This window comes from Pempheris klunzingeri, chromosome 11 (genome assembly GCF_042242105.1).
Source record: "Pempheris klunzingeri isolate RE-2024b chromosome 11, fPemKlu1.hap1, whole genome shotgun sequence".
NCBI lineage: Eukaryota > Metazoa > Chordata > Actinopteri > Acropomatiformes > Pempheridae > Pempheris > Pempheris klunzingeri.
In genome coordinates, this window is record NC_092022.1 from 8,148,899 (window position 1) to 8,176,005 (window position 27,107).

The 27,107-nt window shown below is 40.1% G+C and overlaps 1 protein-coding gene across 1 annotated transcript in view; it reads right to left on the minus strand.

Annotated features, from left to right (window-relative positions):
• espn (espin) overlaps positions 1 to 27,107 on the minus strand; it is a 40,641-nt gene that overhangs the window by 2,909 nt on the left and 10,625 nt on the right. The window contains exons 5-13 of the mRNA XM_070839465.1: positions 26,473 to 26,604; positions 24,811 to 25,066; positions 23,997 to 24,289; positions 19,542 to 19,700; positions 16,643 to 16,877; positions 11,446 to 11,591; positions 10,313 to 10,690; positions 2,269 to 2,347; positions 1,320 to 1,341 (exon numbers count right to left, since the gene is read on the minus strand). Of these exons, the coding sequence (XP_070695566.1) occupies positions 1,320 to 1,341; positions 2,269 to 2,347; positions 10,313 to 10,690; positions 11,446 to 11,591; positions 16,643 to 16,877; positions 19,542 to 19,700; positions 23,997 to 24,289; positions 24,811 to 25,066; positions 26,473 to 26,604 (1,700 nt within the window). The remainder of the gene's footprint in view (positions 1 to 1,319; positions 1,342 to 2,268; positions 2,348 to 10,312; positions 10,691 to 11,445; positions 11,592 to 16,642; positions 16,878 to 19,541; positions 19,701 to 23,996; positions 24,290 to 24,810; positions 25,067 to 26,472; positions 26,605 to 27,107) is intronic.

Here is a 27,107-nt window from a genome sequence, read left to right on the forward strand (position 1 = left end):
CACTGTAATGAGACCATGGGATTGGCTGCTCAGATCACGTGTTAGTAATTTGAACACGCGCAAGACAACTGCGTTAAAAGCCACGAGCATACAAAGCTAGCGTTGCAGAGCCGCGACAGGACGGTTTTTTAAAGTAATACTTTACTGTCCCAATGTTTTAGAAACACTGCAATGTGAACTAAGCACTTCGTTTGTTTGTGTATCAGCTGATGGTTGGCATGAACTCACAGGCTGTATGGGCCCTAATTTACTCCACAAAGCGACCTCCTCCAAGCCTCAGGAGCAGAGGTATAGGCCTTAAAATGACAGGTGAGTCTATGGTAGTCTGGTGGAGGGTTAGCTAGCTGAAGGAGCCAATGCCTGTTCCCTGTGCAATAGACATATATGTGTTTAATTATTACTTTGAACTGTACATAGTTTTTCTTGTATAGCTACTGCTTATTTACCTCCTTTCTTTTTCTGTTTATCGATTTTTTTTAAATCCTGGAGCGGCATTGAAGGCGGAAGTGCAGAGCAAGAATTTCATTGTGCAGTGAAACTATTTTTAATAACAAAACGATTGAATTTAATTGTTTGTTGTTTTTTTAGTATGATTTTTTTCTTTGTTCTTTAATGCACAGGCTACTTAAATGTATGTCAACGTATCCACCTCGGTAGGTTTTAACCTTGGAGACCTGCGTTTGAAGCTTCGAGTTCACCTTCATGGGCGCCGCCATCTTGTTTTTTTTTTTTAAATCACAAGTGACGTTTGTGTACGAAGCCGCTTCTGATTGGCTAGTCACAATGTAGTCCCGCCCTAATACATACCCTGCTTTATTATCTATTTTCCTCTAAATGGCACCATAATGTAATTAATGAACACCGTACTCTGTTGGAGAAGACTGTAAACAAGCGCATGAGAACATAAACTCACAAGGAAAGTGTTTACCGAGGTAATAAATTAAATGAGAAATTAGGTAATTTCCTCAGACTTCTACACAACCGGAATTCTTTTCAAGTATAATGCAAGTATAGTCGCCCCCTGCTGGGCAATTCAAAGAATGCAGGTTTAAGGAACTTCCGCATTGGCTTCCCCTTTCAGACCCGGAAGCTACGTCCACTTCTTTTTTATAACGCTGTGATTTTAACTGTGAGGCTTTTACCCCATGAGCTCAGTTGGGTAGTCGCAATGGGACATTTGTTGGCCACTAGATGAAAACTTTAATGGCAGATTTATAGTCTCTAGTCAAAATCATCAATCATTCTTATTTAATAAATTTTACAAGAAGCTCATTGTCATGTAAATATTACTATATGAGGAATAAATAATCTGTTCTTACCTCTTTTGTTCCCTGCCACATCAGGAGAACATAAACACAAAGGGAAAAGGTGTAAATCTCTTAAACAGCAACAAGTTATTCCACAAGTTACAGCAATTAAGACACTATAATGAGGTGTGCCAATGACCAAATGAACACAGAATGGCTCAACATCAACATTAAGTGGAAAAGACTGTAGTTGAAAAGGTGTATTGCAAAAGTTTTATGCAAAACTGGACATCTTTCCAAACAGATCAACAAAACCTGTACAACAAAAGCATTAAAAAAAACAGATGAAGAGAGTAACAGAACAAATTTGTCATCTTTTCTTTCAGATAAACACAACCAACTTTGCATCAAAATAATGAAACCATCTCGAGTTAAAGGCCATTTAATACTGTAGACCCACCTGTGGCAGTCAAAGCAGCAGTTTTCAGTAGCTCTTGTGCATGCACATGGTTAACATCATCAGTTAATTGGAGACTGGAGACTTTTTTTAAAATGAAAATCCTCTGTTTACAGTCTTAGCGAGTCACATGTCTGTAAACTAAGACTGAGTGCTCGTAGAGTTGAAAAACACCTCCACACACTTTGTGTTGTGTGCATGGGTCCATTCTGTCTGGAATAAATGGGCCATTACGGTGGTGTAATGGTGCAGGCAAGGTTTTCTTGGCACTTAGATCAACTTATTATTTTTTGTATTGCAGAGCTTATCGAAACCAGCAAACTTCTAATACAGTGAAAGAGTGCATTTCTGGAATTTAAGGGGAAAAATGGTTCAGAGCATGGCCAATTTGAGGAAGACCTTAATGTCCTTATTTCAGATTATTTCATGGTGATTGCACCCGAGTACGGCAACACATGCAAACACCAGGAGCATAGTCTCCCTTACTGGCACACAATATAATAAATATGGTACAAGAGAATAGGATAAATGAACGTGCAGAGCAACACAGCTTCGTTACTCACCTCTCTTCGTCCATTTTCTTCTTCATCATTTCTCTCCTCCAGGCTGGCATTGATGCCAGTCGTGCAGTCTCCTCCTCCACCTGTAGAGGGACCGAGGGGTCAGGGCAGAGACAGAGACAGAGATAGGGGCCCATAAGAGTCAGTAAAGGATTTTCACTGTGACAGCAGCCCTCCCATCCTGCTTTGCATTACCTCATCCCTTGGTGAAGAGGTCATCCTCAGATAAATGTCAAGTGAAATTTAAGTTCTCTTTCAAACTAGAATTGTTATGCAAGGTTAAGGAATTATCAGGAAAAAAAAACCTGTGTCTTCAGGTTCAATAATCAATTCTATAAATTAAGGAGGGCCACTTATACATTTTTACAAGACAGAAATTCAAGCAATTCATGCTGTCAGTTAGGGCTGGGTGATACAGCTGAAGTTAAAATAACAATATGAAAAATCACACACAACTTGATTTAATTGTTCTTCAATGCAATAAAAAAAAATACTAATGTGTCCCACACTAGTATATTGCATCAGAAACGCTTCACACATGCAAAACAAAGTCATTCACCTCTCGTTTTAGTTCTCAAATACTTACATCAATTTTTGTTGTACTGTTTTTTTTGGCATTTCCCGGGTCCTACTCTGCAAAGCTAATCAGATAACTCAATGAATCTGCTCACTGAAAGGAGTTAACTGGAGTCTCTCGGTGGTTGTGTCTGTCTTTGAAAACCACAATCAAATCAGTCATAATCAATCTAAAGTGGTATTGAGGTGTGTCCATGCCTGCAGTTTCACATAAAGCCTCTCTACATGCTGGAGTGGGCAGGAAAACGTGTAATGTTCACATTATCAAATGTCAAAGTTTTGACAAACTGCCTTTATGGAAGACTTGACAGACTAAATAGTGCATATAGTGTACTGTGTAAACTGATTTATGTACTTAGAACAGCAAACAAAGATTACAATGGGTACTCTTCTCCTGTTTCCTTAAAATAAAATACAGCTTTTTGAATGTACAGGACATTGTTTTACAGGATGTTCTGTAAGACAAAACACACCAACAGTAACTGGATCCTTTTCTCTTTCTCAGGCTGTAATTGGAGGTGGAGCGGAGGGAGAGAGAGGGCAGCCATCTTGGATTTCTCATCTTCGGCTGAAGATACATTACCCCTTTGCATTCCTCTGACTAAAGCTTTTCACTTGCCCTGGCAAACATGAATCCAGGTAAGATTATCTACACAATGAATTTTTAATGATTCCCTGGGGATTTACAGAGCAAAAAAAAAAAAAATACAAAAATAACAAAACAAAAATTAGGTGATATATTTGCTATGCTTGGTAATTCATTCACGTGGTCTCAAGAGGATTGTATTAACACTGAAATAAGGTCACCTATTACTAATTAATGAGCCACAAATTTATTTGTGTTTTGTTTAGCTTAAAACGGGTCAAATACATTAAGTACAGCTATATACAGTCAAACCTAACGAGGGATGGATGGCACGGTCTACATGTACCTAGTTGGCAGTGCCATCGCTAATGATTTGCACATGTATGGGTACCTGAATGTGACTTGATTACAAAATGTCTTAGTATTGTATAAACCTATGAATTGTACATTGTTTACACTATGTTGCGTATTTTAAAATTTGGAACATTTAATCATTTGTCACCGCTATGTTATATGGTAAGTTATGTAACAGGAATTGTAGAAAAGGAACATACACAAATAATTAAGTATGTGGTACTGGTGTAGAGCTCAATTGTTTGAAGCAACCAAACAACACTAGCTTTAGAGCAAACTTACTTTGGACATTGCCTTAGCCTGGAAAGCATAACAATAATAGTTACAATGAAAAAAGTTTCTCAAAATTCCCAATGATTCAGGTAAAACTTTTGTGTCATATTGCTACACACCATTATGGATTATAACTGTATGAATTCTCAGATTCAGTAATAGCTTATGTTATGACCTGACTGGTTGGGGTGCATACCACTTTGATGCAAATGTGTTGAGCAGTAAGTTCCCAGTTTGATTCTCGGGTAACTGGCATTTTTCCTACATAAAAATTACAGTTCTATACATTGTATCATCAACTTGGTATTAAAAACACGACTGCACACTCATTACTACGCTACGAACATTCACAAAATCTGAAACAAATCTATATATATGCTTTTAAGTTTACCAGCTGACAGGCTTCCCCTTTTGGGCTGTGAGTTGATCAAGATTCACTGTAACCTCCTTATGGCTCCTGTAAGCCACAGATAGCATGACAGCGGGTGGTGCTAAGAGGGTTATTTGAAGGTAATCTTGATGGTGCAGATGAGTCACTATGAGACCAGTGTGGTTCTTCATTGCTACATGTGTTGCAGCAGAGGATTACACACCCACAAGCTTGGTGTTTCACAGTGGCTCTTTCATTGTTGCGTATATCAGTGTGATTATTTAAACTGTATTAATTTGTTCTGATCTCTATTCAAATATTTGAATAGAGATCAGACCAAATTCTATTCTAATATTTGAATAGAGATGTAATAACTATACTGTTCATGTGTTTAAGTTGAATAACCAACAGTTGAAGTAGAATGACTTTGGAAAGAACTACTGAAAAAATATAATCACAAAAATGTCAACAAACTTTATTTCTAACAGCAATGTAGAAACCAAATAATAAATGAATGCAAATTTGAATCATGGAAAGTTTAAGCAAATCTCTCAAAAACACTCAAATTATAAATAGAGTAACAAAAAGACAAGACTTCATGGAACAATTATAAACCTTTCATTTGATGTTTCATTTAGATGATAATTACTTCGTTAAATGAATGGTTTCCCCTGCCAACAGAAATTTGTAAAATTCGAGCTCTGAATTACTAATAAAAGTCTAATCTGTTTTCCCCTGGTCTTGAATTTACCAGACCTTTTAATCTTTGTAATCTATATTGAAAGGCACACAATGTATAAACAAAACCATGAGGCCACAGGTTTAAAAACAAGGGCCATTTGTGAACCATGAAGTGACCTTAAATTCTTGCAAACCCTCTGAAAATGTAGATCCTTTGCCTTGACTGCTTCAAGTTTTTATTGTGAGGTTAATCTCTTGCCTTTCTAAGAGAATGAATCACTGAAGCTATCACAAAATGAAATGCAATCTGAAGTGTTCAATAAAAACAAAGTATGCAGAGTTTTACCAATTATGTCCTTCATAATAAAGATGATCTAAACAAACACACTACATGACTTTTATGGCAAATCTTTTCCTTTAAAAACTTGTTTTCCTAGAAGTCGTGTACCATGGCAATCAATCATACTAAATTCAAAAAGCTCTTGGTTCAACACAATTCAAAATGAAATGGTTGTAGCAAATTTGCGCAACACACACATGTATAGATGTTATATTTTTCTCATATTTTTATATTTGTATTTATTCTTATATTTGTTAAATCCCTTGTTTTTGCACTGTTACTGACACCTTGTTTCTGCACCTTTTATATCTCTTCTGTTGCTGTAATATGTGAATTCCCCCAGTGTGGGATAAATAAAGTCTCTCTTAGCTTATCTTGTGTGTCTTTTGACATCACAAGCTTTCTTTTCATCCACTTTGTCAAATGGTAAAGTCAGCAGAGCTAAGTGGATGGTCTTTGGTTTGCTGCAGTTAAGTCTCTTCTGTGACATGGCCTAAAAGCTAACCCACCAGATTAGTTTCCGTTCTCAGCATACTCCACTTTGCACGTTAGTTTCCCGGATCCTGCTTGTCATACATGGTTGTACAGGTGAACTGGGCTTTTAGTGGACCCTTTGTTCACAAGGTTGTTAGATATCAAAAAGCTCAGCCTCCTTTTCTTTCCAAAAAGCAAAGCTTCGGTCAATGTATCTGATGATCTCCTCATTGCTGAACTCTTTGAGCTCATAGATCACTTTAATAGAGTCTTCGTTGGGTTCATCTCTGGGTGGAGGTTTATCAATGTGAGGTTCCTGTATGATTTTAACAGTAACAGGTGGAACATCTTTCAATGGATCTGCTCCTGAGCTTTCTGTTGCGTCTTGTAGTTTCTCAACCTTTGCTGTTGCATCAGTGTGCTGTACAGTTTCGGTTGTCGAGTTCAGCGTATGGTCCTGCTCTGAACTTTTCCCGTTAGAAACCACTGCCTCATTTGATGACATCTGCTCACTGCCTTTCACACTGCCCTGAGCATTGTCCTCCAGTGAGTCCTTAGCAGTTCTCTGCTCCACACACAGAACATTATCAGATACTCCACCCTGCGAAGCAGCAGGTGATGGTGATGGGCAAACATCTGATTGTGAGGCTGGTGGGGAAGTTTGTGGTGATGGAGGAGGTGGGGGTGCAGGATGGGTAGGTGGTGGAGGTGGAGGATGAGAAGGTGGGGGAGGAAGTGGCTCCTGCATTGGCATAATGGACATGTCGGGAGACGTGGAATGTAGAGAAGCCGTCATTACACCTCCCCCCTCATTCAAGTCTCCAAAATACTTGAGTTTTATGTCTTCAAAACCATCTGTCCATTCTCGCTTCCCTCTCTCGATTTCCTCCATGACCTCTTTGTGAAACTGCCTAATGACCTCCCATTTATGGCTACCAAGGCGGTCAAACATCTCATAGCACAAGAGGTGGCGGAATTTGCGTTCGCTGCGAGACATATTCATTTCCAGCAACTGGAAGTATCCAAGCATGAAGAGGTCAAGGGTTAGGCTTTCGTAGCTCACAGGTGACCCATTGATGTGTGGCAAGAAGTGCTCTGGCCAGTAGATCATCTGGGCACGACTCAGCCTGCGGATCTGGCGTGTGGGCACTTGGCTCATGATTGTCCTCCAGTGGCCAATCAGATTTCCTACTACCTGCTTTGACTTCATGAAAAGGAGGAGTTTGTCATCTTCACTCTGCATCTCCCCACCAATCTGTGCACTAAATTGGTTGTAGTCCTCCCAGACCACGCCTAAATGACTTGCTCTCCTGCCAGAATATTTAGTCCGATAAGATTCAGAGATGGTGTACTTCCGCCAGTGTTCAAGGAACAGGAAGACGATTCTCTCTTTCCTCATTTCAATACATTCCTGGACATAGCTTAGATCTGTCTGCACCTCCAAGCTTCTTGTTAGTTGATCATTATTTAATATGGGGTCTGCAGAAAGAACCTGGTTGAACTGCTCAATGTTAGTTGGAGCCATTACCTCAGTGGACACATACGTCTGAGGAGCTTGAGATGCAGTGATAAGTGGCTCTTCAACAAGTGGTAAAACTGATTCCTCCACTGAAGGTAAATGTCCATTGGTATGGGACTGATGGACCTTAGCAGAGGAACAAGGGCCATCATCCTTACTAATTGTCTCTGGACGATAAGTAGGTTCACTTACCACAGGGAGTGACCTCTTGCGTTTGTAAACCCTATTTGCTGTGTTATTTGTAGACTGCGGCTGATTCTGAATTTCATAATTGGCCTTGAGGTTTTTCACTGAAACTCCACACTGCTTTATTTCCTTCTCCACATCCTCTCTTGTTGAGAAGGACTGAGACCGTCCAATAAATCCAGTGCTAACTGATCCTGCTGCTTCAGACTGACCTGCACTCAAATTTATTGCCTCTTCTTGGGGATATCCTTGACATATAAGATCCAAGATGTCTATCTCTTTTCCCCCAAGAGTGGCAAGAAGAATGGCCATACTCTTGAGCAGGGTAGAAATCTTGCTGCACCAGGCTGGAAGATCTTCAGCTTGACCATGTACCTGCTTTGGATTGACTGAGAAGTGCCCTTGATTGAGGGCGGCAGAAACTGGTAGGAGCTGGTGAAGCTCCCGCTCGAGTTCTTCCAACTCCTTCTCGACTTCTGAGACCTTGTGCATGACCTGCAAGTTCTCAATTTGCTTCTCAATACGGTTTAGGTCAGCCTCTGTCATCAGTTCCCCAAATGGGCCCAAAATGGCATTGTGGGCGTGGGAGTAGTGCCATTCCTGAGGCTGGTAGTGCCCGCTTGCCACAAACTAAATCAGAGGTCAAAGGAGACCAAAAGACAAGAAAAAAGGGAAGGAGGAGGGATTCCTTCAGCTTGAAGTTCCTGGTGTGAACACACGCTTCAGTGCAATCCATCTTGACACACAGGATTTACATGGATTTAGTGGTGCAATGGCACTGCCTCATTACAAGCGCAGGACTCTCTACATTGAATTTTGAGTCAAAGAGAACAGAGAAACCTTTGTCCTTTTTGAGTGAATTGCCAAACTGTTTATACCACTATTGATGTATATAGAATATGGATTAGTGTTACAAGTGTGCGACATGTCTATATTCGTATTTTCTAAGCACTTGACACTGCAGATCTTTTACATTTGCTATAAATCCCTCTATAAAGTTTCTTTCCCATTTTTATGAGTCAGTTTTTTATGTTTTCAGTTACATTAAAGAGTAACTACACAAAGGCTGAGAATTCTGTCCAGAAGGGTGATTTCTTTTTTATTTTCGTCTGTCTGCAAACCAGATATGATGTAACATTGCACTATAATGCAATGTTACATCACTGTTGGGTACTGGCACCAGTGCAACAGACAGACACACTCCAGTGCACACCCAACAGTGATAGGAAACCGCATTGGGTGTGGTTAGAGGTGCAACAGAATTGAAACTGTCAACCCAGAGAGGTCAATGGAACAAAGTTTTTTTTTTTCCCTGATTAGGGGTCTTGGTGTGAAGTTACTCTTTAATTGGTTATGATCTGCCTCTATGATTTTTAGCTTCACTGCATGAACATTTTATTAGCTGTATACTGCAACTTTAAGGGTAAAGTGCAATTCAAATGTAGTAATTTTTCTCCTTATTTTTTAGTATTTTTGTCATTATTACTGGTTGACCTGTAGTGTGAATGGGCCCAGCATCACACCACTGAATCGGCATGTAAAAACTTGGAGCTGCAAAACTCCATCATCCAAACACCAGCCCACACTGTGAACCCATTAGTCAAGTGTGTTAATGTTGTGATGGGCATCGTAGCCAAGTATTCAATTCACTGCACCCCAAAGAGTCATTTATTAGTAAAGACTATGCTTATAAAAAAGACACATGCATTGAGATGAATTAAGACAAAATAATTTTAAAAATGAGCACACGGATGTCTACATTTAGTGCTAGCTAGCTCCAATGCGGTTCCACGCAATTGCTAATAAGTTATCTTTCAATGTGTTGACATAGGAAAATATATTACTAAAATACCTTATGATCAGCTTAGTTTGCTGTTTTTAGGCCCGACAGTCAGATATTTTAATTATGCCACTGCATCTCAATAAACAAAACGCTACATGTCACCAAAGGACATTGGAAAGAAATGTCTTCCTGCTGCATCATTCAAGAGTATACAATTGCAATCCTTGATGGCAATGAATTATTAATCATTTAAATTTAATCAATCAAATCACATATTGCACAGAGTCCTCTTGTATTACACAGGAATAACAAGTGTTCAGCTTGCTACAGTATGAATTAGTCATTACTACCATATCTAAATACACATAATATTACCACACACTGCAGTGTATTCAGCAAGACAGAATAGCCAAATAATCAAATGTAGAAGTTCAGTGTTTTGACTGAAACACTTGTAAATACGGGTGGCCATTCCTAAGAAGGCAGCTGATTAAAATGCAAAAATGCTCAAAAAAGGGATCAAGCCCTTAATTGCGGCTCATTTGACAACACAGAAACATTTTCCCCAGCTATCATGCCAAGAAAGTATAGATGCTAATTGAACTTGTGAACCTGTTGTGACTCTGACTCCAATTGGGTGTTTCATGCTCAACTAACAACTGAAAAAGAAGGCAAAACTTATGTCATGCATGAATACCAAAAATACATTTATACAACCATATTGTTCAAAATCACAAAAATCCACACTCAAATCCAAACATCAGCTATCCCATTTGTGTTGTTAATTATTTGAAACTGTAGCCATAAATAATCAAGGTTACAGAGCAGTTTGAGTTTACAGGTCCACAAATGTGATAGCTAAGTCATACCAAAACTTTTTCTACAACCTTTCAACATCTTGCCTACCTTTCGCTTGTGCTCCTCCTCCTCTTGTATCTTGACCTGAAGCTTTCTCACCATCACCTGCCTCTTCCATTCAGGGATCGCTTTTCCCTGTTCGTCATGAGTGGGCACTAGTGCCTCCACATCTGCAAGACTCAACTTCCGCCCCGAGTCTGCTCCTGCAGTGCTGCCACCACTGTTCCCATTGATCACAGAGTTGGAGGACAGCTGCTCGTAACTCGCAGAGGTTGACATGATCTTGGCAGATCCAGAGCCAGTTGGACTGGGGCTGGGACTAGGGGTGGTGGGTGTGGAGCTGACAGATGCATTAGATGGTGGAGGGGATGGCGGCTTGGGTGGTGGGCTACATGTGCGGGTTTCTGGTGGAGATACAGTGTTTCCCTAGAGACCCAGATGGACAAGAGATTTACTTAACCAGTAATCACTCTTCTAACTACATCCTTAGACACACACAGTTAGAAGACACAATAAGGCATCCTTGTGGGAATTAAATGTGTCGCATGATGCCAAGATTTCCTTGAGATTGTGATACATTCTTCCAGTTGGCCTTTAGTTTCAGTAGCTAAAGTTTATCTCAAGCAGTGTATGACCCCCTTGACTCTGACTGATTCAGTAAAAATGATGACATTGTAATGTGTGTTTAATTGAGATCATGGGTTGCCGTTTGCTTCTCATCCCTAAGGGACCAGTGGTTTTAAAGGAGCAACGCAAAGTGATAAAGGACAACGAAGGACAAGTCAGAGTATTTCAGGATTTGTTTTTCTTTGCGAATCTGGAATAGAAATACTGATGTTTCTAAATTAAGCCAAGTATGGTACGATGGTTCTCATGATTCGTGTCATCTAACTATTGAGGTCAGAGAGCTTTGTTGCCCCCATGCTAACATTGTGCACAATTTTCAAACTTGCAAACACTTGGCAATTCATAAAATAAGATCTCCTGAATAGCATCACAGGCATGTCTCTTGACGTCATCGCTCCTTTGAAATTTTGGTCCGTTTATTTTTCTGGATTCATTAAAACAAAGTGACATCAAATCCACAAGCAATTACAATAGTTGTGGCTGAATTTCTAAAATGAGCAATTCTGTATTTGTCAGTCACTTTCATCGGTAGTGGAGGAAGGCTGTGAACCTACATTGTTGCCTGTGGGTCCGCTGCTGGAATAGACAGTGGTGTAGCCTTTACTGTGAGGTGTGGGCTTGAGGCTCTTCCCTGCTTTGATCTCTGCCAGCAGCTCTGAGTTGTCACCAGTGGGGGACATCATGTTGAAAGATTTTGTGCCTGGAGACAAAAGGATGGAGCAGAAAAGTGAAACCGAGTAGAAAGAGAGACAGAACAGAGGGAGAGAGAAACGGAGAGAGTGAGAGAGATACACTGAAGAAGGGAGCGAGAGAAGGGTTGGGTGGCATTTCTGTGTTAAATATTTCATCTGGTCAGGCAGGTAACAATGCTGACCTGAAGCAGGTTGGACAGTCATTATGGTGTACTGAGCCACTGTCTCTCATGGATAAGCTTGATATGTTTCTTTTTAGATTTGTTTACTTCGATTGGCATTTGCCTTTCTAACTCTTGGGGATCAGGGTTTGCTTAAGACACATCTCTATGAAACAGTTTGAAACAATTTGGATTAAGCAAATGGGTTCTCAGCTACTAAACTCTGTTGAATACATTTCAAAGACATTGCAAACAAACCAATGAGGAATTGGCACATTACAAGCAACTGTTGCATTAATCAACAGTTGCAGTGAGCTGGGATTAGATGGGGGGAGCAATTCAAAATGATAGAGGAAGCACACAACCTTTTTCAGTGTCACATGACGTAGACACAGCTAAGCTGCTGCTGGACTTAAAACTTTTTCAAAAGTTGGTCTATGGTAAAATATATACGTTCAGCTTTCATGGATCCTAATCTGTTTATAATTAACAATGCAACAATTTCAGACAGACTTCAACTACGACCTCTATTGGTAATGCCATTACAAAGGAACACTGTATTCACTTCTTAAGGACACACAAAATGACAGAAATATGAAATGTCAATCAAGTCAAAGTCAAAGTAGAGCTCACATGTTTCATACACTGAAAGTTTAGAAAAACAAAATCAGCAAAATGGTAACGTTAACATACGAATAACCAAATATAAACCACAAACTCCAATGTCAGTGGGAGAGTACCAATAACAGTGTAGCCATTAGTTTTATCTATGCAACACACTTTTAAGATGTGGCAGGGAAATACTCAAACATGCTAATGTGATGCACAACTAAAGCAGCTACACATATACATACTTTCTAAAATTTCACATATTTTGGCCAAACTACACCAACAGCCAACAGCTATCTCACCTGTATTAGTCAATGTAAACCTCCAGTGAGTTGAATATCCTCAATCCCTCACTGATTACTCATTTTCTACTTGGTAATGGGTCAAAGAAATCCTCCCGTAAAAATGTTTCCCGTTGAAGCGACCACAGTTGTCTAGCTGGACACAAAGGCTCTCCAGCCTGCCACCCTTCCTCACTCTCCCTCGCTCTCCCTCTCTCTGTCTCTCTCTCCTGGGGTGGAGAGAACAGCTTTCTATTAAAGTCCCATCATCACTGTCGGGGGAAATCTAAAGGAATCACCAGTAACTGGAAGTGACAGCAGCCATTGGCAAGGCAGCCAGGAATTAACACACGCAGGCACACACACACACACACACACACACACACACACACACACACGCACACGCACACTCTCTCACTCACTCACACACATTCACACACACACACACACACCCTTCAATCCCCAGCTTGTTAGTCCACTCTACCACACGAATCCTCACAGCAGCAAAGCTTACACACAATTCAATCCTACGCACATTCATGACAAGCATACAGTCTCACCTCACATTTACTGGTTCACAGAGAGAGAGAGAGAGACTGGAGACCGACACCCCTGAGCCTTATACAATGTGCACTTGTACACATTTGAACTGTAGCCTGTAAAAAGTGGATAAAAAGAAACTGCTAAAGGACCCCTGACACACTTTTACGACAGCGTGTGACAGCTCTCCAAGTTTTACGGTCAGCAGATCACATTGTTCAATAAATATTGTTGCCAGATGCAATGAGTGCTACTAAAACTCTTCTAAAATTCAAGTTCTTGTAAAAGCATTCTTAAAATGTGTCTGGATTAGTAGGATATATAATTTTCTAATTTCAATCTATACAGCCTACCTTCACCCATTTTCCCCCTGACAAATCTTCATTGCAGAGCTCCAGAACACCTGATTATCGACAATCTGATGTGTTTAAGGGCTTAGAATAAATTACACTGGACTGAAGTTGGCGTTTTTGAGTCAAAGGTTTTGTGTTTGTGTGAGTTAAATTCTGTTTATGCTAGGGGTGTGGACCCAGCAGGTCTGCCAGAGTGAGTGTAAAGGAGGGTGGAGCTGTGACAGGTATTGAACATTTGACAAATAGCCTCTCATGATGGACATCACAGCACAAAAGGTTTTCTGCTCTAGGTTAGAAATTTAATAGCAGTTGAGCTGCTGCATCCGTTTATAGCAGTGCTGTCGTAAAGCGCTACAGATAGAGATGGTGTCCTGTAATATAAAAAGGATGATCCTCTCCGTCCTGTTAATCTGTAGAAAAGAATAGGGAACGTCTAACTGCTTACTGTGCTGCAGCAGCAGTTTCAATCAGCCACCTGGTTTGTTGCCTCCTCACAATGAGCATCAGAGCTGTAAACTCATCTTGAGCTCTTGGATGCGTTGATGGCCTTTTAGATTTATGACCACCACACTGTCAGTTTATGACCTGATTAACGCTGTAGAACAAATCGTATCGTTAGTGAGCACATGCTGCTCCTTAGCACTTCAGATAAAGACATGTCCTGTCAATATAAAAAGTATTATCCTTTTCTCCTGTTGATCAATAGAAAACAATAGAGATCTTGTAACCATCTTTATTGTTGCAATTACATTTTCAAGCAGCCACCTGGTTTTTATGACCATTGTTTTGAGCAAATTTTATGACCACTTAACTGCTTGTTTATTACCTGAGTAATGCTGAAGAATAAATCATGCCATTAGTAAGAAAGCTCTACTCTTTATCTTTAGGTATTTTATTGCTGTCGTCCATTAGGCAGCAGGTGGAGCATAAATAGATAAAAGATAAAATGTATACATTGTGAAAAGGCACCTAAATGAAGCAATTCATAGTTTACAGCTTCACTGATGTTGCTGTTTATTGATGGATTGTTAAAAAAACTGTACTGTAAATTGCCCAACGAGGTGCTTGTTGATGCCATATTATACTGTAATTGATCCTTCACTTAAACCTTAGTTTGAGATAATGAGCTTCCTCACATGCTGTGTCGGAGATTCAGTTCTAAACTAGCGTTTCCCTTTCTTACTATCTGTACCCTGTGCGGCTGTTTTACTAATTATATAATTATGTTATAAGAACATAATCTGGTATAATCAATATTTATTTTTTTAAATGTAGTTGATTTTAGAGTATACTCTCAAAACAATATGTGTGAATGTGTATGTGTCTTGGTTTCTTCTTCTGTATTGAGATAGAAATAAAAATTTCAGGAGAACAGATAACACATTGCTTACTATCATTACTTTTAATTATCTAAAACATTTATGGTAGTTTGCAGTCCAATGGACACTGAGGACTTTCTACTGTGAAGGTCAATTTTTAATATTGTAAAAAATATAGGAAAATAATAAGGCTTGTTCAAGGAAAGTGAGTCAGTTCAGTTTTGAGGAATTACATAGGTTGTTGTTTTCTTTCTGACTCTGATCTTGTTACTGGCAACTACATTTAATTTGCAGTTAACATCCTGGAGTTCACTTGTCGACTATTGGCTGAAACAGCGACCTTCTGTAGATGTTGCTCTTTTCTCAGCCAATCTCGATTTTAATGCTTTCTTCTTTCCTGGATAAGCTGTGTATGCAGTTGAAAAACTGTTATCTCACAGAAGTCAGTATCAGAGATTGGAAAAACATTAATGACTACTCTATACGTATGAATTTAAAGTCTTAAGAGGAAAATGTGAAGGCCTATTGTGAATCCCAAATGTGATATGTGTAACCAAGTAAACTGTTTGAGTTGAAAGACTTTTTTGCAATCTGTACTTACTCTTCTTTTTTCTCGGTGCCCCTCCCTCTGCCTGAGAGGCAGACATATCCCCGCCTTGACAGAGCAGAGATGAACACAGACCACGGCAGGCAAAAAGAGAGAAAAAAAACAAACAAAATGGAGAGAAACAGGTGGAGATGGAGCAGGTGAAAGAAGGAACATGTAAATAGAAGTGTGCATTAAGGGGTTAATGGGGAGAAACATGTATGGGCACCATGTTGGCTTGACAATCATGGAAAGTAACTAGAACAGCATTAGTGTAACAATGGTAATTGTTATCATGTTTGTCTCTTATATTTAATCTTTTGTCACTCTTCAATGTCAATGTTGGTTGACATCCGATCACCTGTAGCATGCCCAGCCATCTGGGATGCCTCTTTGACTGGATCTACCCCATGTTCGCCTTTATTCTCTAATTTTTTAACAAATAATTACTTTGGAGGGGTTTTCTAGTAGTAGTTAACAGGCTAGGCTAGGCTGTATAGATTTAGTTTAATTTCCTACCAAGACCGTTAGTCTATAATTAATTACTTAATTTTGTCTTGTGGTTTATTGTTAATTATTTAGATATTTCTGTAAAGCCTATTGAGGCATGTCTGTGAGAAATTGTGACACATTTCATTAAACATGAAATTTAACAACACTGCAGTTTCTGCATTTTGCAGAAAGTCGCTGCATTGGTGAAACTACCACATCTTACCCCACAACAGGACTAATTTTTTATAGATCAAATGTTTGTGCTTTTTATAGACAATTCATCTTAACTACTGTAAAAAAAAAAAAAAACTCCCAGTATTACACAACAGTTGCAGTTTCTCTGTGACTAGAGCAGCATGTACACTGTCAGACAGCAGCATACAGGGCAGCACAGTGCACTTAAGGAAATGGCTGAACACTAAACCAGTTCCCAGAGTAATGGTAGCCCTACATCATTAATTTATAATCTGTTATTTAGGATGCTAGGGTCAGACTCAACTCATCTTTACCCAGTGAGATTACACTGTGCCCATTAATACAGGGGGGCTGCTTTCTAGAAATAATAGTACAATAATGTGTTAAAAAAAAAAAAAAAAAAAAGTTAATTGTGTTTCCTCTTTCTTTTTTAAGAGTTTTTAACAGATGTTTAGTGCCAAAAAGTAGGAAATGAATGGATGAAAGGATAGAGGAAGGAAAAAAAAAGTTAAGGGACACTCACTTCCTGATGAGGAAGATGGGCGTCGCTGGTTGGTGGAGTTGCTACTGGCAGAGTAATTTGGGGTGGTTGGCGTCTCGGGGGGCAAAGGAGGAGGTGGAGGAGGTGTTGGCATTGGGTTGCTTGGTGGAAGAGGGGGCGGAGGTGGAGGAGGTGGGGGTGCAACCGATTCCTCTGTGGTACCATTCTCAGAGGTGTGGGCGGGGCTGTCGGTGGGCTCCTCCAATAACACGGAGCCCTGACAAGTGAAGAGGGAGGGACAGGGCAGAATTAATCAGGCGTATTTTAGACTCATTAACTTGTTGTAGTCACCTATGCTCGATGTCTCTTAGCAACCCCATTGTTATATCGCTCTGTTAGCCAATATTTGGTAACTGATAACAGGGATATGATATATGGCCCTTGTAATGTTCACTTACATTTAAACACCGCTTGAATATTGATAATTAAAATCCCAAAGTGTTTGTTTGCTTCTGGTAATCAGTGTGAAATCTGCATTACATTTGCCAGGTGTTTGTTTTGGAAACAAATATTTTTTTATTTTATTTTTGTCAACAATATTCTAACTTATTTTATTGATTTATTTTTATTATTTATTAATTGAATAACAATAAACAAGTAAACACAAAACAGTGGCAATGAATTTGTTTTCCCTGCTTGCATAGGCATGCCAGTTGACACTCCTGCTGGGCTGAGCAGCATTAAATTCTTGCACAGAGACGGTCAACCGTGACAGATGTACCCAGCCCTTTTAGATGTGTCCTCCTTCTGCCTCCTGCCGTCTTTAATAAAGACATAATACGCTATCACTAGTAGCAGAGCTAATATGACCTAATCTCTAGGGTGTGGCTCTAAGGGGAAAATAGTGGGACAAAGCCATCTGTCACTGCAAGTGATAGTGCTTTAACCCCCACACCCCCCAGCACGCACGTGCCTGACACGCTCTGAAGGCGTGCCATAACTCCCTGCTGGATGCGAGTTAATGGACCGTGACATTTAACTCGACCCCGCCCCTCCTTTATTCTCCAGACGCGTGCTCGTCATTGTTGCCCCCTTTACTTTTCAAACCCCCCAGAGAGCTGGGGGGGAGGGCTGTGTCCAGATGGGTCTTGGCAGCACGTGCCACTGCTTCCGTTGATTAGCCGGTCCATCTGCTAGGGTGCCTCTGAGACCAGGAGGGGCCCCGCTGAGGCCTTAATTGGCTCAATGTGGATTGTACCCCGTATCACCCAGAACACCCCCACTCATGATACCCATGAGATTATAAGAACGCCTCTCCAGGGACGTTGATGAGAGTCTAACAGACTGTATTCAGTCTGCTGCCTGTGTAGGTATGTGGGCAGCAAACAGGTAGTTTAAACAGTATTCTTGGGGAGTACATGTAGACACAGACAGAAAATTTCCTGGATGAATATTTTTATTTGTATGTTTGCTTTATGCAGTCTTCCTTTCATAAGAAAACTAATCCCGCTGAGATGCACATTAGAGCAGTATTTTGAGGCCTGATGTCTGAACTGAAAGATTCTCTTTAGCTTTTTATGGCTTTTTGAGTTATTTGAGAAACAACCAAAGATAGATTATAGATATATAGATTTTTTTAATAGAATTTCCATCTACAGTAAATAGAAAAATAACACGGTGCATTACATTTTAAATCTGTGAGTCATTATTGCCACACTTGAAAGAAAATATATTAATCAGAGAAAATGTGAATAGTCTTCTGACATAATGTGACTGAATGTCAGAGTTGAATTAACGTTTTACACACTTGCATATATCTGTGTATTACTGGGATCTCAAAGACTTGCTTTGTAGCTTAACCTCCTTTTCTCTATTTAAAAAAAGACAAGCATTCGGATCCAGAAAAAATAGAAAATGAGTGACATTTTCCTTTTTATAGTTTTATAGTTTAATTAGGGACTTCTTGCTGATTGCTCTCCTTTCTGGGATTGTCCTGAGTTTGTTCCATTGTAGGTTCTTGGACAGTTTACACAACAGGGTGGAGACTCAAGATGCAATGGAAATGAGGCTGCAGTTTGCATCAGCTGGCAAACAAAAGCTCAAACGCACATGCGATTATGTAACATGCTGAGTGCCATAATGCACAGGCAAATAGACCCGTCGGTGTGGTAACCTAATGCCATCACACCATCACCCAACTAAACCTGGCGCTGAACAGGACTTTATGAGATGCCCAAACATGCCGAAACAGTACAAGCAGGGCATATACTATCATTTTTTAAATTTACAAAGACTTTGCAGTGCACACCATACTACATAGGAATACACAGATGGGTAACAAATGAAGGGAAAAACCAACATGAAGTGTTTGCAGTCAGGCCACCACGAGCCTCCAAAATAGCTTCACTGCTCCCTGCTCAGACTGAGGAACTATGTTAGGGGGATCAACGACATTCCTCCTCAAGATATTCCCTAATTGATGTATACAACCTTAATTTAATAGTATTATTATTTATTAAGGTAATCTCATTGAGATCAAAATCTCTTTTGCAGAGGCCCAGTGTTACATCATCACCAACAGGTGTGTTTTTTTTATGATGCATGTAGTAAGCCATGATATTTCAATATGTAGGTTTTCATACACCACCATGAATAACATGCTAAATCATTTACAACTTTTAATGTTTTAATGGTTAGATTTTCCTGTCAGCCATCAGGTCACCACCTGTTGGTTTGTAGCTATTAAGGTGGTGCAGAGAAACATAGATCCACTGTTGTGGCAACCTTCACACACATTTTACAGTTTTGCACAGCAAAGCTGTCAAGAGAAAAAAACGTTTTTTGAAACATTTGAAAAGCATATGATGGCGGAGGGAGCCACTGATACACCACAACATATTCTACAATGGAGATGTTATGTACATGTGGACATCTAGCTTACCTCCTCATTAGGCGCCATGCCTTTACTCCCTTGGGGCTCGGCTGTGTCGCTGCCCAGGGCCTTGTAGTAGTCCCCAGTGCTGGGCTGCTTGCTGAAGCTCCTTGACTTCCTGTTTGAATCCACACGCCGCAGTTTGTCGTGGCTTTCTCCAGGAGTCAGCTAAAAAGAGTAAAAAATGAGAGTGAGAAAAATAAATACCTCTAGATAGTTTTTGGTTTAATCTATTTACTTGAATATTTTTCAAAAAGTAGTTTTTGTTAGCACATACTTTTTATTGCCATCTTGTTTTTAGAATCCTTTATTGTTTAAGTAAAATTAGAACTGGAATGATTAGTTATCAATATTAATTCATATCTTAATGATTAATTGAGTTGTCGATTGAAGTGATAGTCAACTGGACTGTTTGTGAGACAAAACAAGAAATTTGGAGACATCACTTTGAGCTCTCACTATTTTCTGGTATTTTACAGAAAAACTATCAAGAAAACAATCAGCATATTACTATCAGTTACATGGTAGTAAAACTGTTAAAGAAAATTACGTGTTTCAAAGTTGTTTTTTTGCCAACAACGGTATAATAACAGAAACACTGTTGTAGAAATTCATTCCAGAAATCCTTGTCATTTGTGGGACAACACATTTTAAGACGTACTTAGTAGGTTTTGTTGCCAGATTAGCTCTTATGTGTGACCAAAGCAGTCTTATTTGAACAACAGAACAAAGCTTTAATTCAGTTCCAGTAAAACTTTAGCATTTATGCTTTATGTAAAGTCTGTGGGGCCACAGAACATAAGAGTTCACATTCAGCTTTTGCACCAATGTAATAGAGACGCCCCCGTCCACAGAGCAGGGTCAGAGGTTGCTAACTTGGCTGTTTCAGTTCAACACTCTCACTTTCCGCTCTGACATCTATCTCAGACAAGGAGATGTAAAGGCAGGATATCCAACTCCTGTCAATCTTCAGGTGTCTTCTCAGTGTTCTCTGTATGCTGCTATGAGAATACACTGTGTGTATTTCAGTGGAATCAGACTTTAGCAGTGCACAGCTCAACTTGCATTTTAAAAAGACATAATTACTAAAATGCTTTTCAGGCCAATGTGTAAATATTTTCCTAGGAATTGCTAACATAAAGCAACAATTGATGCCATATGCCATATCAAAATGGAGAAACCTCTTTTTCCTGTTCCTCCTGTTTTTAAAATGTACCTTGAAAGCTGTCAACTACAGGCATGCCTTTGTCATCGTAGCAAAGTGTATACTTACTTTGCCTTTCAAATTCAGTAATCAGCATTAGACTTGGGTTCATTTACATTTTAAAGCTTTCCAACGCCACAACTTCTCATGAAATCCAGACATGAGCCCCACATGTCAAGCAGATATCCAATGTTAACACAATAACTGATGGTTGACCCCTGACCTCTCCTCCGTTTGTGGTGTCATGTTCTTATAAGCCTGTTTAGTTTTGTTGACTCATGTCAGCTGTCAAAGAAATGGTCCCTGAGCACTGGTAATGTGAGCAGGGGAGCACTACAGATCATTTGATTATCATCCTACAGGGAGGAGGTCCAACAATAGCAAATGCACAAAGCAGTTTATGCTGCCCCTTCCTATCCCTCACACAGACAGCCTTTCTCCCCATTATACTGATCTGTCTGTCAGCAGTAAGTCATTGTTATGTAGCTGTTTTTACACTCTAATGTTTTCGTGTGCATTATCAGAGGTTGCTCAGTCTGGTTGCAGGTTGACATGGTTTAACACATTTGCATGTGGTTTGGCAAAAGCCTCAGATTACTAAAGGTCATGCACAAGTAGGCTTTGCCATTACTTTACAATAACTTATTATAACAGAAAGGCAAAGGAAAGTACATAATATTAAATATTAAAATAAAAATAAATGCAACACGTTCACTGTTCAGCCACATAGCAGCCAAAGTACATATAGCAAATTGTAGTATCCGCATCCTAAACGTCTACATGAGATCATTTTTGTGACTGGTAAAAACAAAGCTTTCTAACTCCTCTTAACACCGTACCTTTGTGTTAACAATCCCCTCCTGCAGCTCTCCTCCAGTCTGGACAGAACCTCATCCGCAAAGCCCAGTGTAGCACAGAGAGTAGCTGTCACCAAATCCAGAGCGTCACCTCCTCTCCGCCCAGCGCTATGTCTGTCACACTACCTGCCCTCTCACTTTACCCACAGTCCTCATCAATAACCTATCAGGCCGGCCACAGCAGTAGCAATGATGTCACCACGAGCCCGCAGACCAACCACTCCCCAGCCCTGTCCATTGCCTCTTATGCAAAGCACAAAGACCCAGGTGCTGCCCTCATCATGGCCGACTGCACTTAAATTTCTCAGGCTTTAGGAGTATTAGAATATTCTAGCTTTCAGTGTCCCAAATTAGCAGCAGAAATAGCTGAAAATAGACAAGTCACAGGTTGTCTGGAGGGACTACAGCAGATCTAGACTTAAAAGAATAAAGGACTTGAGAGGCAAATGTTTCATGTTGAGCAGCCACACGAAACATTTGACTTCGGTCAAAGCAAATACAGACAAATGAGATAAGAGAAGCAGCTGCAGAGAAAGCTTATCTAGTCATAAACAAAAAAACAAACCTGACCTTCACTTACATCTACAATTCAACAGGTTTGTTACACTGTCTTTTAGTAAGTCAACAGTAAGAGTTTTTAAAGAGAGTTTTCTACACACAGATTGTGAGATTGGTCCATCTGATCAACTGTAAACCTTGTTGAGGTTACCATTCCCTGTTACAATGGTGCCCATTTTTCCCAATGTGTATGGTACACATTGATCTTAATTGTGTGTTTGTGTGTGTGTGTGTGCGTGCGCATGTGTGCGTGTATTCAGAGTACTGGCTTCTGTTACATTGTTAATGAGGGTGCGCCCCAGGCTGGTCACCTGGGTACCAGCCCACAGTGAGGGGGTGGAGACAGAACAGGGGGTGGCATTAATTAAAGACTTTCCCCCATATAGCCGATGGCGCATGCGCACACACAAACACACACACACGCACACACACTGAGCTCACCCTGGAGACAGGATTCTGTTGCTACCTGTGGACTTGATAGCAACTAACAACTGACTTTGCATAACAGATCTATACACACAGCCTCCGTCTCTCTGTCTGCACAATAGATTTTTCCTACAAATTAGCTGGTTCTGCAGCTCCCTACTTTGTGCTGTACTTCTGCTTTCAGATGAAACAACACAGCATTGAAAACCTTAAATTTGGCTGAATTAGAGGTGTGCTACTTAACAATTACTGCCCAAGATAAAAACATTACTTTGAACTTTCTGTTATACTTAATGAAAATAATCAAATAAAGAATAAAACAACAATTATTTGAAAGATTACCTAAATTACATATCTTTTGGTCTACTTTTATGGTGTTTGGTTGGAGCTAAACAGATTTGATCATAAGACTGGAGATTCTTGTCTTGCGATCATCACACTAGAAGACATAATCACAATCGGGAATTAAATTTTTCATGAGGTGAAAGTGATCTTTCAGATTGGTTTTCTTTGTCGTGTTTACAATGTTCTCTCAACAAGTCAATTACAGTTAGAACAAGCACCAGTTTTAACGCACTTTGCAGCAGTACTGAACCACCTGAAGCAGCACTGTAACTGTAAGTGTTGATGCCAGTTTTAATTGCTGTTCTTTTCAGCTCTTCAATCACACGTTTGAGTGATCTGAAGCCAGATTAATTACTGGAATTAAGATCAAACCCATCACAACAACCATTGTGTGCCAACCCAGAGGACATGTGACAGTAATGAGCATCTTTGTTAGCCTCGTTAGCCATGCTAACACAATAACATCATTGTAGGCACCCAGACAAAGCTTTACACAAGAGCAATAGCCCAACTGATTAGACATAAGGGAAAATGGCAGCTAATGGCCAACTTATCCCAAACATCCCAGCCCTTCTGCTTCTTAAGAATTGTTCCATAGCATCAATCAAATTTTATGTTTCCCAAAAACTGGGTTATCTGCAGTTATGATAAAATAAAGGGAGCATGTTTGAGCTACACCTTCCTAACACACTGTGTATTAATGCTATAGATGTATACTATAGATGTGTCTGAAATCAGTCCTGTATTCACTAATTAATTACTCTCCATAAAGTAGAGACTAATATTGGACTCAGTAGTGAGCAGCAAAACAAGATTTTGAATACTAAGTAATTGCTGCCATTTTGTTCTATCGCATACTCGGTCCGTTTGCTTGTCTTTAAAATACAAATAATTCAGAGGGTAAGAATGCACTTATTCATTTAACACAGTGAACCTGCACAAACAATCATTCAATGAAAAATGCCATGAATTCTTATGAAATTTCCCTCTAGGTGAGAAAATCTTTGCACAACTCTGATGCTCAACAGTTTCATATTTTGAGTTCAAGCCTGAGCTCACCACCTCTGTGTTTACCTCCTTCTTTCCAGCGTTGCTGTCCACATGGCGCAAGTTGCTTTTCACCTTCAGGAACTCGACTGACGACGGCTCTGTAGGGGGCTGTGGCGCTGGGTAGCTTGGGGGTGGAGGGGGCATCGGGGGAGACTGTGGGGGAGGTGGGGGTGGATAGGTTGGTGGTGGTGGTGGTGGCGGGGGCGGAGGCTTGGAGTCGGCAGGTATGTCAGTCTTGTTGGCCGTTGTTGAGCCGATGTCTGGGTTTAGCATGTCCATATACGCCTGCATGTCTGAAATGGCTGTCTCTGATGCACCTGTGACAAAAACACAGTCCAAGTAGACATGTTGTAATGTAGACTGACTAAGTTTCTCACAGGAAGCCGCACATGGTGTGCTGCTGATTTCAAATTACTTGCTTAGTTTTGTTAAACATTTCAACATATGTATGTACTCAGTTTGTTAATGCACCAATCAAACATGAATGAGAAACATGAGTGGCTCTGATGGTCCAATTCACCATCCCAAACAAACTATCTGCACACAGACCACTAGGGTGCAGCACCAGTGTACCATGCACCTGTGACAGAACAAAAGGAAGCAGGAGTGCTGCATGATGTTAGCTCCACTTCAGTAATTAGCGTAAGGTCGTATTATCAATGAAATGCATGTAAAAGAAAGGCAGCTTTGCTGTCGTTGGAGACAACACGTGACATTCTGATAATGAGTTAAATTGAAAAATATCATAGAAAGTATATTTAAGTCACTTTGCTGGATCATCATCATCGAAGAAAACACGTGAAAAATGTGTATTATTTTTACCACATGCATTACAAACCTGTGTGCGCGACTGTGTTCAGCTGAGCAGGGGGGCCTCGTGACGTCGTTAAGCTGCTCCTTTTCTCCCCAGTGCTGGACTGGCTGGAGTTGGCTGAGTCGTAGTTGGACAGGGAGCTGGATGGTGAACTGATGTCAAAGTGTGCCGTCTGGCTAGTCGGTGGCATGGTGGTGTTTGGGGACGAGAGGCCTGAGTCCGGCTGCTTGTACTCAAGGTCTGTTGACGGGTCCCGAGATAAAACACGGTGCTCCACGCTCTGTCAGAGGAGTCAGTTCATGAATATAAGCGTCAGTATATCTGAACTGTTCAGTATGTGGATATGATTTCCACAATAGATAACAAAACCATGAACCTATTAAGTAACTTAAGTAAGCAACTGCTCATTATTAAAAACATGTTTGATTCATTTAATGTAGGTATAATTAAAAGGCTCAGTGCCATTACACAAGACGGATAAATTAATTATTGTTAATATGAATAATGATCTTGTTCATTCATCAATTTCTAAATCCCACCACGCCTCAGCCCCTGATGACTTACACGAGGAGAACGGCATTATGAGTTTAATTACTGCACACTAATGAAACATCTCACAGCTGATGAAAAGGGCTCTGGGGCCCTCTGCTTTTCCCACAGTGCACTTGGCTGAGTGTCCCTAATGGGAAGAGCACAAGAGGGGGGAAATATGTTTCCCACACACCAAAGAGAGTTCATTGTGGAGGAGTTATTATTCCTCTGGCCACTTGGGGATTTCAGTGGGTTGAAGCCGTGGCGGTCACTACGTGTCAAGCGGCTCTGTTAATTAGCACAGATAAGCTGATGTACTTTGAGGGACATGTTGGTCAGTGACAGCTGTTTTCTGTTGTAATATCCACAGTCTTGTGTTTTCCAGGGTTGGGCTTTGGCTCAAGGTGACCAACTGAGTAAGAATTATTATTAGACTATTTAAAATCAAGTATTTGGCTAATATTACACAGCATCTGTCATGGAATATGTAGTTATGAAGGCAGACATGATAACTCATTATAATTTCATGCCGTGTGGTATGAAGTGGTAGTTGGGCATTTGTGCTATTGATGGAACAAACAAAGCAACAGTTCATGGCCGTCCTTCACAAATGTGCTCTGTCTGCAACAACTTCTTTATGATGTCTTGTTTTGAAGAGTAGAGCTCCCATTAGACCAATTAGTGTTTCAGAATGCAAAAAACACATCTGTAAGACACATGTTCCCACATTTGATGAGAACCTAATCAGGAGAGTCTGAGACATTGTTTAATCATTAAACGGAAAAAAAACAGCACCTAAAGCTGCTTTTCCTCAAAATTCTTGTTTTGTGACGGCTTAAAATGAGACATCTATTCATGACGCCCTGTTTATGGCTTTAGTCTCAACATAAATTATGAACAGTGCAACCAAAGAGTTGTATTCCCTGTTTGGATCAATTCATCTGAAGAACTTTTAGATTTCACAATAACTGTGAACATTTGAGAAAAGTTGTGAGAAATAAACATAGTTTTGTGTAACAGGAATATATCAAATTTTTTCTTTCTTATTCCTTTAATCATGTCATAATCCCTCAGATTTGCCCAGAGTCTTATTTAGGGTTTGGCCTGGTTCACAGGGAGGTCAGAGGTCATGTTGGGCACAGGTGTGTCTCTCACCATGTTCTCCACAGTGCGCAGATACTTGGCACACTGGGAGTGGCCGTTGTATTCAGCCAGGTCTGCTGCTGTGAAGCCGTCCTGGTCCCTGATGCCCAGGTCCACCCCATTGACCACAAGGATCTGACAGCACTGAAGAGACATGAGAGAGACAGAGTAAGTGGTAGAAGTCAAATATTAACAAGATGGAGAACATGTCAGTGAAAGTGATTGTTGGCTTAATCAGCTTTGATCAGTTAGAATAAGTCTAATTTAGTTTAGTTATTAACTTTAATGCTGTAAAAAAGATATTCACAGTGTTCTGTCAGTTGTTATTATATTTACACTTAATATACCATAGTTAAGAATTGAAAAATATCCATAACTACATTTGAATTTGTTATCCCATCCTCAGTAGGGGGATTTCACATGATTCTTCAATGATAATCTAATTAATAGACTTATGGACACAGTCTGGCTCATAAGTCACTATCATAAATAACAGGAAATTAAACATCTGTCCTAAAAGCAGAATACTAGTAGGTGTAGGGCTGATATGCTGTACTTCTGTGGTTTCTAAATGATTGGGGAAACTTTCCTCTTCCTCTCTAAAACAAGGCATTTGTTTGGTAATCAAAAGAAACTTGGAGGCCACA